At 45.3% G+C, this 14,986-nt stretch overlaps 1 protein-coding gene and 1 long non-coding RNA gene across 4 annotated transcripts in view; both read left to right on the top strand.

The window, feature by feature from the left end:
* Window positions 1-12,449, top strand: part of Sirt1 (NAD-dependent protein deacetylase sirtuin-1) — a 28,243-nt gene extending 15,794 nt beyond the window's left edge. For all 3 annotated transcript variants that reach the window (XM_089581055.1, XM_089581054.1, XM_089581053.1), the window contains exons 7-12: window positions 2,199-2,278; window positions 3,899-4,100; window positions 6,482-6,599; window positions 6,684-6,859; window positions 7,185-7,316; window positions 9,778-12,449. In XM_089581055.1, the coding sequence (XP_089437181.1) occupies window positions 2,199-2,278; window positions 3,899-4,100; window positions 6,482-6,599; window positions 6,684-6,859; window positions 7,185-7,316; window positions 9,778-10,151 (1,082 nt within the window). In that variant the 3' untranslated portion in view covers window positions 10,152-12,449. The remainder of the gene's footprint in view (window positions 1-2,198; window positions 2,279-3,898; window positions 4,101-6,481; window positions 6,600-6,683; window positions 6,860-7,184; window positions 7,317-9,777) is intronic.
* Window positions 12,450-14,215: 1,766 nt separating this feature from the next.
* Window positions 14,216-14,539, top strand: LOC149351693 (uncharacterized). Its single transcript, XR_016290625.1, has 2 exons — window positions 14,216-14,328; window positions 14,412-14,539. It is a non-coding gene; the product is annotated as an uncharacterized LOC149351693 (long non-coding RNA).
* Window positions 14,540-14,986: the final 447 nt, after the last annotated feature.

Here is a 14,986-nt window from a genome sequence, read left to right as displayed (position 1 = left end):
GGTAATTAGCAGTGAATGTGCTTGGATTTTCAAGGCTTCTTTACATATAGATTTCACATGTCCTTGTAACTGGGATTCCTGATGATATCACTTTGAACATGCTTATTTTGCAAAGCATTGTCTGCAATGGTTGGAAATTGGTATGCTCCTAGAGCACTTCGCCTTTGTGCAAAATGTTTTTCTTTGGCAGCTAACTCACTCTTGTAAAATTTCACTAGGACCGGACCCTTTTCATCATTCGTTTGGTTGGCTTCCCCACATTGCACTTCTCATAATAATGGCATCACTAGCAGTAAGGCAAGGGTGAACATGCATGCTAGTGCTGGACAGGTGCACGTGGTGGTGGTAGGGGAGCCACCTTGACATGTTCCGCTGACTCTATTCAATCTTATGCCTGGCACATGATGGCTGTAGGTGGTTGTGCTGCAACTAACCATATATAACTAACTGAAGTACATGAACTACAGTGATATATTGTTTCTAAACTTTGCTGGTTTGCCATTGCAATTGCCAACCAATTTTCCAGATTTGGCAGCACCTGCAAATGGTAAAAAAAAATCACAAAGTTTGCATGCTCTCCTTTGTAAGCCATGTTTTTTTTGCTGCTGTGCCACTACTCGGGACCATGGTACTGGGGACATCAAACGGAAGGAGCAGTCCGTGCATTTAATTTGAATGCCAGCAATGATTCGCTGAAGTTGCAGTTCCCATTCAAGCCAGTCCATCTGCACATTGAATTTTTTTTATTCCATGATGGTGCTTTTCATGGCGGTGAGGAGTTGGCTGATGACAGTGATGCTCATATACAACTAATAGTCTGAAAAATCTATCGGTTCTAGGGAGCCCAAAATTATCGTGGGCATGTACAGGGTCGTCCACTCTAAGTACGAACACGGCGCAGCGTGGCTGCGCTCCGCGGGGCGCGAGCGCATCCGGCGCGGTTGCGCATCGAAGCTGTGCGGCGCAGGCGCACACGGGCCTGGAGGCGGAGCTTCGTGTCGTCTGCTACAGCGCGGGTGCGCACAGTGCTTGCTCTGCGGTGAAGCGCACCTAACTTTCTGCATGATTACAGCGCTCGCGTGAACCGGACAGCACAGCGGGAAAGTGCACTAACTACACCGCGTTGTCGCTGGTTGCGCGTACAACTCAGCGGCCTCTCGTCTCAGGGGCACGATCTCGGTGATACGCATGTATTGCTGCAAACTTGTCATTTCAGGTTTGAATTGATTTGGTTTATGGGGTTTAATGTCCGAAAGCGACATAGACTACAAGGGACGTTATAGCCGAGGACCCCAGATTATTGTCCACCACGTGGGGTTTTTTAACATGTGCTGACATCCCACAGTAAACGGGTACCTTTCGTTTCGCCTCTATTGGAACGGGGCCGCCGCAATCGGGGTCTGACATATATCTGACAGAAGCCAAAGTGTTCGAAACGAAAGTCGCTGGTCTGACCCTGACTGCGGCAGCCCCGTTCCAATGGAGGTGAAACGTAAGGCACCCGTTTACTGTGGGATGTCAGCACATGTTGAAAAACCCCACGTGGTCGACAATAGTCTGGGGTCCTCGGCTATAACGTTCCTTGCAGTCTATGTCGCTTTCGGACATTAAACCCCATAAACCAAATCAATTCAAACCTGAAATGACAAATTTGCAGCAACACATGCATATCACAGATTGTGGCACTGAGACGAGAGGCCGCAGAGTTTTCGTACGCGCAACCAGCGACAACGCGCTGCAGTTAGTGCGCTTTCCCGCAGTGCTGTCTCCGTGCACACGAGCGCTGTAACCATGCAGAAAAGTTAGGTGCGCTTCACCGCAGAGCAAGCACTGTGCGCACCCGCGCTGTAGCAGACGACACGAAGCACCGCCTCCAGGCCCGTGTGCACCTGCGCCGCAGATCTTCGATGCGCGACCGCGCCGGATGCTATCGCGCCCTGCGGAGCGCGGCCACGCTGCGTCGTGTTCGTACTTAGAGTGGACGACCCTGTACATGTTCTTCTGAAGTGCTTAACAGTCCCTCAAGAGGGTGTGTAATGTCGTGCAAGTCTGCATTGTTGGAGATGAGAAAATCGGTTGGTGACTGTAGGCAGGCACGCAGCATTGAGGTGAAGATGCGTGAGTAGTAAAGAAAGGGGTTCATTGCATCTGTAGGTAGCATATGTGGTGCTAATGCCCTTGTTTTGTTATGTTTATAGGTTCTTTTGCCACGGCTTCTTGCACAAGGTGTCACCATAAAGTGGACTGCAATATGATCAAGGAAGACATCTTTAGTCAGGTATGTAAAGGGTGCATTGAATTTGGCAATCTGAGGTGGGAAAGGGAGAGTACTCAGTTGAAGAAAGAGTGTTTATAGTCAAGGGAATGGCTTCAAAGTGCTGTTGCAATGCATGCTTTTAGGTAGCTTGCACTAACCCCAGTGTTGAGCTGTTAATGTAAGCAGGCAAACATTTGAAGTTGCTGTGCATCGGTTCGCAAGGTCAGTTCGCACCCACAGTGGCCATGTTTAATGTTGCTCGGTGAATAAAATTCAAACTGTCATTAAGCCCTCCAGAATAGCATGTCTCAGTCTTTGTAAGTTTGACGTGTAGCATTTGTTAATTTAAGTGTTTTAAGTATCAAATCTGAACTACATATCACAAACTACATATCACAAAGGCCTAGTTGGGCCTAGTTCGCAGACGCGCATTGAATAGCTGCAGCCGTCGCGGGCTGGTAGCAAATCTCAGAAAATGAAACCGTGCCGCAACAGGGCAACTCCGATCGACATGGCCCCCCTTCCGGCCGCATCGGAACTAAACGGCTGGAGGGGCCGGGTTTTCTGTTCACGCAGTGCTGCAAACCTGACTCATCCGTTTGTCACCGCTCTTTCGCACGGCGGGAGCATCTGAGCACGACAGAAAAGTTCGAATTATCCAAATCTAAGAGAAATCGCGGTAAGAATAAAGCGGCTTTAAAACACATTAAAAACGTAGCCAGCCACCAAAATCTTTTAATTTGTTTGAATTAACCAAAAGTACGAATAATCCAAGTCTACTGTATCCGAATTATTCGCGAGTCTACTGTATACAGTAAAACATTGCTGATATGTTTTTTAAAATAATTGCGGAAAAACATATTATCAGGGAAAATGTATGGTTGAAACTGCCTGATTTTGAGAAATGCAACTAGTGAATGAGGTACAAGGACGTAATTGACAATTTCACTTCATAAATGTGTCAGTTACCTTATCTTGACACAGGATCTTAACAGATCCTAACAGCCTTCACTGAAAGAAAACGGAACAAAAACCTAGGCTGAGGCAGCTTGTTGTGCCAGGGACAGGTAAAAAAGGCACAAGGAACTGACGCGTCACTTACCTTGGAAAAAGGTGCCAAAGACAGGAGACAGGACCTGCAATGCTCCTGTATTTTGCCGAGGATTTTCAGAGTTTTCTGCTTTTTGACTTCTGTGATGGTTCGGAATATAAGTTCAGCTTAAGTAGTTTACTTTGTGGCAAAGAACTTTCAGTTTGCAGTTCCCAGTTATCCATTTGTGGGAGCCCCACGTAAAGACGTGACAGTGATGTGTTTTTTTTTCCCCCAGCTGGATTCTAAGCTTTATTTGCTCATAATTAGGCTATAAAAAACAGGGTGGGTCCCAAATGGAAGTGTGTGGCCTGTTGCTTTGGTTCCTTGGTAAAGGTACCGTTGGCTGCATTTTTCCCTGGGATACTTTGAGTGTGTTGTTGGTCAGCCCGTTCGACTTGCGTATGTCATGTTCAAGTGCTCAGAGAGTTACCCGGAGAGTGAAGTAACAGGTTGCGTGCGTCCATCATCTCTGCAAAGAAATGCATGTACATGCTGTGGTTCATCCTGTGCAACTGATTGAAATGGTGCTTGGCTTCCTCTCCTTGCAGCGCATTCCGGTTTGCCCCAACTGTAGCCCAGAAGAGGTGGAGGCAAGTGGGGAAATGGCAGTCATGAAGCCCGATATTGTGTTCTTCGGGGAAGGCCTTTCCCAGGAGTTCCACCAAGCCATGAGCCGTGACAAGACCCAGTGCGACCTGCTCATTGTCATGGGGTCCTCGCTCAAAGTGCGCCCAGTGGCCCTCATTCCTAGTGAGTGCTCACTGGCTTCTCTTCTTTATCCCAGCCCCGCCACATGGGCACAGTGGTTAGGGCACTGTAATGCTGAGCCCCAGGATGCGAACTCAATCCCGGCTGCGGTGGTCACGTTTCAGCGGAGACTAAATGCAAATTAGCCCGTGTACTCAGGGATGTCGGTGCACATTGAGAAACCCCACGTGGTCAGAATTAATCTGGAGCTCTTCACTATGGCCCATGTGTCATTTCGGGACACTAAACCCCACAGATTACAATTTACAATTTTAGTTTCATCATTGCACTGCGACTGCTGCCGCATAGAGGCACTTCTGCACGTGTTTGTGTCCCTGTCTTTTATCGGGCCCAAAATTTAACACGTGCCAATGATAATAAAGCCCACATGGTGTATTTAGCATAAATGAAAGTGCACCAGTGGTGTCAGAACTTCACACATGTTTAATCAAATATTTGCATGAAAATTGAAAATTTCATTTCACAGACATATGCATCATAGTTTAAGGGGGACACTGGTCTTGAAAAAAAAATTTTTATTAATGAAGTCACAGTTACAAAATCTTCAGGGCATATGTATTTTTGTGTGCTGATTCTAAATATGTCATTTAATTTCATGTAAAACAATTCCTTGAGCACTCATGCACTCTTTATGCTAGTATTTTGCAGAGAGTTTTGAAGAAAATTTGCTGCGGGACACTCGCTGAAATGTATGCCATTGGGTTCTCTTGACACCAAGGAATACAATAAGGGTGAAATTGTCTTCCTGCCTATCATAGAACTTAAGTTATAGAGTTTTGAAGGTGTCGCTTCAGAAATGAGAAGGAAAATGTGTATTTCTGTGTGTGAGGTGGCAGCTTCAGTACCCTATTACTCAAGTTCTATGATAGCCAGGATGATAATTTTACCCTTATTGTATTCCTTGGTGTCAAGAGAACCTAATGGCATACATTTCAGCGAATTTCCTGCAGCAAATTTTCTTCAAAACTCTCCGCAAAATACATGCATAAAAAGTGCATAACTGCTCAAGGAATTGTTTTACATGAAATTAAATGACATATCTAGAATCAGCGCACAAAAATACATGTGCCCTGAAAATTTCATAACTATGACTAAATTAATAAAATTCTTTTCAAGACCAGTGTCCCCCCTTAAGTAAAAGTGACCTTTGGTTGCTTACTCACGCTAAGCTGTAACCGTGTAAATATAACTCTGTCTTAAGCAGGTGTACTTTAACAAGGAGCTTGAATCTTTGAAGGGCCCCGACCACCTTCTGGTTGAGAGTTCTGTTATGCCTCTGAGATTTGAGGCATTGTCCAAGGAATGTGATGTTAAAAAAATTTGTGTAAACAGTCATTAATAGCAGAATTACAGCCATTGCAGTCGGGGAGTTTTGCCATGCTTATCTCATCCGTGTCCTCTCCAAGGTGTTTTCTCACACAAGCTAAGGTAGCTTTGCTTCTAGGAACAGGTCCAGAACTGCATTTGAAGTCTACATTATGTGCCCCGTCTGCGCTTTGGCAGGTGTGCAGTGACACCTGTCATCTGGACCTGGCAAATCACAATAAGGCCCAGCTCATCGCACTGTGCTAAAACACAGTTAGTATCAATACTGCTGTAGGACATGGCGATTGGTCAGCAGGAGATTTAAAATGCATTCTCTGCATCTACGGTATGCAGGAAAACACATTAAAGCTGCAGCAGAAAAAGAAATAACCAAACAAGTAAAGTGAAAATGCAACATGATACCTATGATTAAGGCCCCTAGTTTCCGACGCCATTGTGAAAAAGCGTGGATTTAAGCATTTTCGGCGGAATTTCATGTTGGAAGCCAAGTTCTCATTTTTTTTATATAATTGTTGTACAGACATCAGTAGGAATGTCAGAACAGTGGGGAAGTTACTAATTTTCCTAATTTCTGAAAATACAACATGAGAGGGAGTTTCATTCAGCTGCCGTAGGTGAACTCGACGTTATGACTCATGCAGCGCAGCGATCCAGAGGAAAAAATATGCATCCAAAAATTAGGTGCCTCTATTCCTTCAATGAGCCTTTACCTTCACCTGCGTTGAGAAGGAAATTGGCTGTGTCAAGAGAGCTTTGGTTTGAATTCAGGCTGTCATTACTGTCACTTATTACACGCATGGCTCTAAAATTTTGTAAAGATGATTGTGACTGCCAAATCTGCGTAGTTAGTGTTCTTGTTTATTTTTTTAAACATCAGTCCTGATCAGTGACCTTTTAATTCAAAATGCCTTGTGTATGGAATGCATGGAGTGCAGAAAGAAGGCATGAAAAGTGCTGTGAATTAAATTTTTGCAACAGGGAATCTTGGTTAGCTGCGTTGTTTGTTCATATCCAACACCTCTCTTGCTCTCCCATAGGTTCCATTCCACCTGAGGTGCCTCAGATACTAATTAACCGAGAATCACTGAAGCACGTTACTTTTGACGTGGAGCTGTTGGGTGACTGCGATGTCATTATCAAGGAGCTGTGCAACAGGTTTGTCACTGTGTTCAGTGAAATTTTTGAGGGTTTTTCCACTGGTGTTGACAATCTGGTTGACTCTTTTTTCTTGCTCTGAAGGCTTGGCTGGGATGTGGATTCAAATGAAGAGCCTTTGGCACCATTGACAGAGCTCACATCTCTGCCTCCCCAAGTGTCTGCCAAGTCAGTGTCAGAAATCCGGGAGACTGCTGAGCAAAGGGGCACTGTAGCAGCAGATGAGAATGGAAATACCCCTTCTAGCAGCACTGCCACAGGTGAGTGATATGTTGCAACAGCTTGTCTGAGTTTGGTCATGGTAGCACAGTTGCACATTGTGTGATTGAAAAGCCTTGAAGTTGCAGCACTGATGAAATACCTTTCTGCACTATTTATTGCATAAAAATGTCACTGTTTATTCATGTGTAAAGCTTCATTTTATATTTTGGGCTGCTATCACCTAGATTTCAGTTAGGCAACAGAGCATTAATTTTTATTTATGTGGTGTGTGCATTTATTTGCTGCAAGCTATGCTTGTGGAAGCATTAAGTTTTTCACAGTGTGTACTAAGCATTACTCTGATGGCCTGACATTACTGCGCAGGAGAGGAGATCATGCCAGATTCCACATGTGGGGAAATGACTCCCACAGTAGAAAGCCAGGCAGACAGTTTGGACTGCTCCGAGTGTCTTTGGAAGCCAAGAATCAGAGAAAGCGTTGCTTCTCGGCTACCAGGTGAGTTGTGATCCCGTCTAGAACCCCAGGTGGTCAAAATTTCCGGAGCCCTTCACTACGCGTCCCTCGTAGCCTGAGTCGCTTTGGGACGTTGAACCCCTATAAACCATAAACCGTCTTCTTTGTGCAGTGGATAAGATGAAAGATTACCCATAGCTCAAACATTACGGTAGAATCTCTGTGATATGAATCTGACGGGGTCATGCAAAAATTTATATTTTTCGAAATTTTGTATCATCCAAACAAACAAAATTCTATGCAGAAGCATGAAAAATGCATTCACGCAGATCTTATTACAGCTGACAAGTTTTAGTCACAGCCGTACAGCGCGACTGGCGATCTTGATGTCTGCAATGTGTGGGCGCATCGCTGCTCACTGCCCACACTTGCCAACATCGCGATCGCTAATTGCCTGGTACGTATTGATCGTGAGAAGCGGTGCATTGTGCGCGATTAACTCTCGCGACGTTTGTGATATACGGGCAGTGCTTAGGGCTCGAGAGTGCAGTTGCGGCTGGCATGTTCCTATCATCGACAGTGGCGCGGAAGAGAGTTCGGAACATCGGAAATTCCGCACATTGTACACAATGCACTTCAGCCGGGGAATTTTACGAATTCGTATCATCGCGAAATTTTTATCAGCTGTGTTCATATCACGGAGATTTTGCTGTAATATCCTAGACCTGTTCTTTTTCACATTATTTAGGCATTTTGGCTAGCAAAATGTGTGTAAGCTGCTAGTGGCTGTATTTTGATTAAAAATGAAGTGGTATAATAAGTGCATTTAGAATGAGAATGTGGTGTCCCTTTATTGTAGATGTCATTTTTATCAAGAAATTTCGGATAAGTCTGAAATTTATATAAAAGTGAAAAACATTAGTGACACCCTTCCAGAATTCTGGTGACTGATCATCACCATTCATGATTGGTTCATAACTTTCACATTCAGTACTGTTTCTATAAGCAAGAGCCATCAGAACAGAATGTCAGCATAGCAAGTATTGTTGCAATACAAGAATGTGAAGTGTTGCTTCGCTTCACATGCTGCCCAGCAGCCTGCATGAAGCTGTCGTTCACAGCAACTTCCTAAGTGCAAGCCAGACACAAGCTCTCAAGGTTGTTTGCACTTTCTCCGAACAGTGAGGCTGCAATGTATTCAAGGGTGGTTTCACAGCATGAAGGTGGTTAATGGGAGTGCTTCAGTGTGCTGTCATGGGAGCTCCCAATGATAAACAATGTAGCTGTGCCAACTGTTGATTCACTGAGACTGTACTTATTCGAATCTAGGCGGGTGGTTTTTTTTTTTTTTTAAATATGAGATATGAAACTCTTAGGTCGGTTTAGGTTCGAGGATTTTGTCATATTCATAAGATACCATGACAACGCATAGAAATGAAACAAAGTAGCACGCAGGTGGCGCTCCCTTGAAATGCCAACAAAAGATGGATCTGTAGCTGTTACTATCCATAGCTGATGCTGTTTAAAGCAGACACGAGCATTGGTTACCATTTTTACCTTGTTTTCGGTTTGTGTGGCGGCATGGGCACTTTATGTGGCAGTGCAAGTTTTTCGCACGTGGTTTTTCACCGACATCATAGCACAAAGCAGACGGTGTCATTGTAGTGCTGCTTTCAGGCAAAAAGTTGTACTTGCTGCAGAGCAGTCTTCAAACTTGCAGGCTGGTCGGGACTTTGGCATGGACGAAAAGAATGTTCGCCTTTGGAAGGGCAATGTGATTGACTTTTTTCATGCACCGCAATGAGGAGGGCCTTAGCGGGCGCGAAGGCAGTCATCACAATGTGGAATCATCACTGACAGAGTCCGTGAAATTGTGGAGGTCAGCGGCACTTCCAGTGGCCACAGAAGTGCTTGAGGCCAACGCGAAAGAGCTGGCAAGAGAGCGAGGCATCCCTCGAGACCAATGAAATGCACGAGCTAGCTGCAACAGGCCGCATCAAGTGCACGTCGCTAGGAGCAGTAGCTAGCTGCATTGGTGTATCGCTGGCATGGTCGTACTGTGCTCCACAAAACATCTTCGAAGAGTCAGAGCAGCCTTATTTCTGGTGCCTTGAAATCATTGTTTTCGAGGCGCACATGACGTCTACTTAAATATGCAGTGATGGAAGCGCACGCGGCGGCCTCTTCGTAGTTGAAAAGCCTGGCTTCGCACGATCTCTGAACTAATTCTCGTAGAACGAAAATGTGCACTTTCCATGAAAGAGCTTCAATTAATTTTCGAAAGCCAGAGTTGCAGAGGAGTTTACTACACAAATGTGTCGTTTGTGAGTGATTTCTTGTTATACGACGCCCAGATTATGCGATGGCTTCACGCGGTCCCCTGAAAGTCGTATGATCGAGGTTCTACTGTACTGTAAAATCCTGAGAGCTCTTTGTTCTGGCTGATATCTTTTTACCTAACTTACTCTTCCTATTGTGATAAGTATGCTTGTTGCCATTGCAGAGGGCCACTACCTCTTCACTTCGCCGTCTACGTACATCTTTTCTGGAGCAGAAGTCTATGTGGACTCTGAAGATTCTGACAGTCCAGGGGCTTCCTTCACTGGCGAAGAAGAAGAAGATGCTGAATCAGACTCTGAGTCATCACACTCAACTTTCAGCTCAGATGAGGAGGAGAGCCCTGCTCACACATCTGGCCTGGAGAGTCCGTCACAGGGAAACACCATGGACTGTGACCCAGCTGAGCAAGGACCCAGTACAGGACCCACCTCTATGCCACTTGTTGGGAACCTAGGAGAGTCTATTGTCATTAAGGCGCGTGTTTCTGAGGAGGAAGGCTCCAGTGATGTGGAACGAAACACCCTCCGCTGCTCCTGAGGACCTAATCCCTGCTGCCCACCACGGACCGCACCATCTACTACTCTTATTTATTGGCAGGACACTTCTCACAGCCTTTAGTTGTCAGCCTCTCCTGTGATTGGTAGACTTGTTAACTAACTGGTGTAATTGGTTTTGTGCATTATCTGTAATTACTGGCTCTAATTCCTTCACACCCTTGGGCAAGGCCATTGGGTGTAATTGTTAACTTTGGAGGGGCTGTTGCACATTCCCGATTAGTGGCTGTGGGCATAACGAGAATTGCGCCATCCACTTTGAAACCATTTTTATTTTAATTGTTGTGTTGATGCTTTAACCTACGGCACTGTCCCTCTTGTTGTCATGGAAGATTGTTTCACCGTATTGCCTAATGGCAGAGGAAATCATTTGAGGTGTGGTGTGGTACGAATATTTGGTTGGGCTAGTATGTTGGTTTTTGTATACAAAATGTAAATACACTTTTGTTGCCCTGAGCCAAGCGTTTTTTGCCATCTCTGCATGTTTCACAAGATGAATTTGAGAAGGGTGAGAACACTAACATTTTCGTATGCTATAGCACTGAGGCCCTTCACCTCTGTACTCTTTTTATTCATTACATAATCTCCTTTGGCCTTTCCATAGATCTTCTTACTGTGTGCATATTTGTGTCCATGTTAAAACATTTAAGACTTCAACTTTTATGAGGTTTATAAGCCTGAATGCAAGTGAATTAGGTTAAAGTTCTACAGGGTCAATCAAACTTAAAGGGAACGCTGCTCCGCGTGGCTGCGCCCACGTGGAGCACCATTGCGACCAAGCTGGTCCCTAACCCGTGCAATGGGGCAGATGACACAAAGCACCACGTCGAGGTCCCTCTTCTCGTGCGCCAATCTGCATTGATTCATGAACGGCTTAGATGCAATAGCACTCCGCAGGTACGTGGCCACGCGGAGCCATTTTCCCTGTAAGTCTGATTGACCCTGTACATTGTTGTTTGCCGTATTGTACTTCTGTGAGAGAGTGAAAAAAGAAACCTATTATATTTACAGCTCTGAATGATGTTGCTAGTAGTTTTGACTTTACTCGAAGTGCGATAGGGTATGGCTGTTCCAAAGCTTGGGATAACCTTGCTCAGGTTTGGGTACGAGTTTCCTAGAAAGCATATATCTGTGCCTGTCACATAGCTTTTTCCGACTGCTTTATATTGGAACCTTTGTTAAGTAAGCCTCAATTGTGTTTGGAGCCTTTTGCCACCACACTCATTGCTATTTATGTGTGTGTCTCTTTTTCTCTGTTTTACTGAGTTGTTCGCTATCACAACGCCTTGGTAGTGCAGCAGCAATAACTTGATGCCAGTTACTTGTATTAGCCACTTTTAGGCTGCAGTCTACCACTTTATGGCACTGCGGTCTCCGCAGCATGCTGCTCCCTACTTTAGTAGCAAGGTCAAAAGAAGCAATACAAAAGAGTGTATACACAAGTAATGCCAACGTGCAACTTCCTGTGCCATCAAATGAAATTGCTTTGATACGCACACTGCACTGTGATGTTTTGTTGCTGTTTAGTGCACAATTTTAGTCACTTGCATACTTTCATTGCTGTGTGAATAAGTTTGTTTTTTTTTCCCTCTCTGTCCATGTGGGCATTGTCCTGCTCTTTCTTACATGTTGGACCGTTCTGCAAAGTATAGGGCTGAGTGCAATTGTACATGTGTATCTATCCTGCCATTTCTTTTTGTCAGACACATGTTCCTCCTCCACTCTGTTGTCTTAGCTTTTATTAGGGATCAAGCAGCCAGCATATGTGGCTGCTGCCTCTGCAAGGTGTGCTGGAAAACGCGTCTACTTGCCTTCTTTTTTTTTTTTTTTTGCGAGCGTGATCCCATATGAAATGGCAAAATCTACCAAAGGTTCTCTGGCACTACGATGTTTATATAGGTTACCAACACCTTGGAGCAGGCAGAATCCTTATTCTGTTGATCATCTACTAAACATAGTTTGTGTGCTCAGTTTAAAAAGGGGTGCATGGAAACAATCGTTCTTTCCTATTGCCATTCTGTTGCCTCTTGTAATATATGCTGAAATGTTTGTAAATAGCTTAAAATTTTTGTGTTGTCTTTTTTACGGTTTTTGTATATATTCCTGCGCCTTATTTATTGAAATTCTCTAGGAAGACGTTTTTTTTTTTTTTTTACAGTGGTGGAGATAAAATTAACACTTGGAAAAAAATGAAATAGCATTAGGCTTTGTGTACTGTCTGTCAATTTGTTGTGTGTTTGGTGGTTTTATGTAAAAAAAAAATACAATACCGTTACCTTTCTATGTGTCTTGCTTTCCAAACAATGGCACAATGTTCTGGTATCTTAAGGCATCGAACTTGCTGCCATTCTTCAGAATGAACACGGGTTTAGCCATAATGTGTGCTAAATACATTGATCTACAAGCATATGTCATGCAGTGCCTGAAATATGATTGGGCCATTACTGCAGATAAGTCATTCAGACAAAGTGCACGTCAACACAGTTGCCCAGGGTTATCTGGCTGTCTCAAACCGCACAAAAGCAGGCAGGCATGGCCTGGCCATTCCAGAAGTGACTGCTGTACCGCGGATCAAGAGAGAGCTCTGGTGTGGAGCGAGTTTCGCCGAAACTACCAGTGTAACGTGCGAGTGTATTCACTGCAGAGCAAGAAAAATATTAGAGCTAAGCTTACCGGCTTAGCGCATCATTCAGCGATACCTGGTTGAAATTTGTGACGTTTCTGCAGTAACATTGGTCTGGTGTATGCATGCAATGAGGACGGTAGCGCTGGAACAAGCATATTTGCAGCATTTAGCGACTTCGCTTTGCCTCTTTTGGGCATGTTGGCTTTGGCCTGTTCGTTTCGAGCCTGTTTAGGTGCTTGCCTTAGCCTCTTTTTTTCGAACTCATTTGACCACCACTTTATGAGCCAGCACCACCGCTAGCGGCGCGCTTCTCTTGCACGTTCAGCTCGGATATTGACTCGCTTTCGACATTCCCGTCCACGGCACACACTTTTCGCCACCATCCGTCGTGGACTCCTCGCACCTTGTCAACACATCATTGAACTACGCAGCTGTGTATCTTGGCGGGCACCTTAACCACAGCTGAAGCTGTCGTGCGAGGAGGACAGAAAGGAAAGACGCGGGGGGATTGTAGGCAGGAAGGTGGGCGTGAAAGAGGAGATGCCGAGGCTCCGACAGAGCCCTCCTGTTCACTCCCTCCTTTTCCTCACAACACTGTTATGCGTCTTTTGAAATATATATGGCTGACTCCGACTGACCCACGGTACTTATGCGGAGCGAGGAGCCCTCCTTTCAGGTTCATCTATTTTCTGACGTTATAGTTGTTTCCGTGTATCCGCTTTCGCAATCTCGTTATTATACCTAATTTACGCATAGTTGGCAAAGCTAACTTCGTAGATAGAACGTGAACGGACGCTTAGAGTAAACGGCAAACAACGACGCGGCGAAAGCTGTGATAGTTTTGTGCAAGCCGTATAGTAGAAGCAACTTGGGGTGCGGCTAGAAAGAGAATATTCGGCGTAGTCGGCGACGCCGGAATGCGATTTTTGGTCAGTGCCGCGAATTCGGTCGGAGGGACACTCAAGGTTTCTTGATGTTCGCATATGCAACCCATGATTAAACGCGATAGAAACGCTGCACGGGATGTGTTGATGACCAGCGTACTTTTAGATGCAAGGCAGTATTTCGTATGTTTTGATTAGAATAAACAGTTTTGCTTCCACCGCGGCAACAGCTGCCACGTGACCCCACGCCGCACGCAGTCTCTGCGCTCCCCATTGGTCAGTCGCACAGCGAACACGCGTACGCTGCGGCGTCTTTCCGAACACCCGAAAGTGCAGCAGCGGAAGTTCCGGTTACGTCACTGTAAACAAAAATAGTAAGAAAACAAAACGCACTACACGCTTATGTTTCTTCGAGTATGTAGTGTAGTGTATAAACTAAAACGCTTCGCTATTAAAATATTTTTCTTCATGATCGCTTACTCCGAGCAATGCACTATATAAATCGCCTGCGTGCGTAGCGCCATCTCTACTCCAGCCGCCGGCGCTCCTTGGCTGGGCGCGCTTGTCGAAACCCGGCGCGCACGTCCGGAGTACCCGAAGGCTCGAGATTTCTTCGGCCGAGTATCGCGGCCACAAAACCGGCGTCAACGGTGAGCACAGCTACAGTTTTCTTATAGAGGTGGTACAAAATGTAAGTGAGATCTTAAATTTTTCTTTTGCTTCTCTCTGGCAGGTTGCTGTGCCGTGAAAGCGATGTCACCTTGCTGACTCGAACAAGGTGGCGAGCTGACGCAACACTAAGTGCAAGTTGAGGCCAAGAAGATGAACAAAAGCACCAAAAAAGAATGACACTTTCGTTTGCTTAGCCTCATTCTCTTTATGCTGTCAAGAGCTGAGGCACCGAGCACGAGCACAATTGCCCAGTTTAAAGTGCTGATGCCCTAGCTGCACACAGCAGTGAAGTGAAGGCACTGTTCTGGGAGTACTGCACTCAGTTTGCCACCTCATGAAGCCTGCATACACAGATGATAGCAGACTCTCTATTGAAAAGCATACTACACGCTCGTGGTGACTTCCTAACAGTCTTGTAAACCCACCAAATAATACCGCATACTACATCTGCAATGTATGGCAACGAAACTCAAACTCTGCAGCACCATTGTCGGTGTACTGAAAAAACTGCAAGAAGAACTTCCCTAATATTCAGCGCGCAGTTCAAAAGCGAACTGCTTTCACCCCGGTGCCCTCTCATCGACAGGCAGCTCTGACAAGAGCTGTTTATTCACGTACACACACACACACACACAC

Source organism: Amblyomma mixtum, chromosome 3, assembly GCF_055824585.1.
Source record: "Amblyomma mixtum isolate Tamu chromosome 3, ASM5582458v1, whole genome shotgun sequence".
NCBI lineage: Eukaryota > Metazoa > Arthropoda > Arachnida > Ixodida > Ixodidae > Amblyomma > Amblyomma mixtum.
This window is presented reverse-complemented; position numbering and strand designations above follow the sequence as displayed.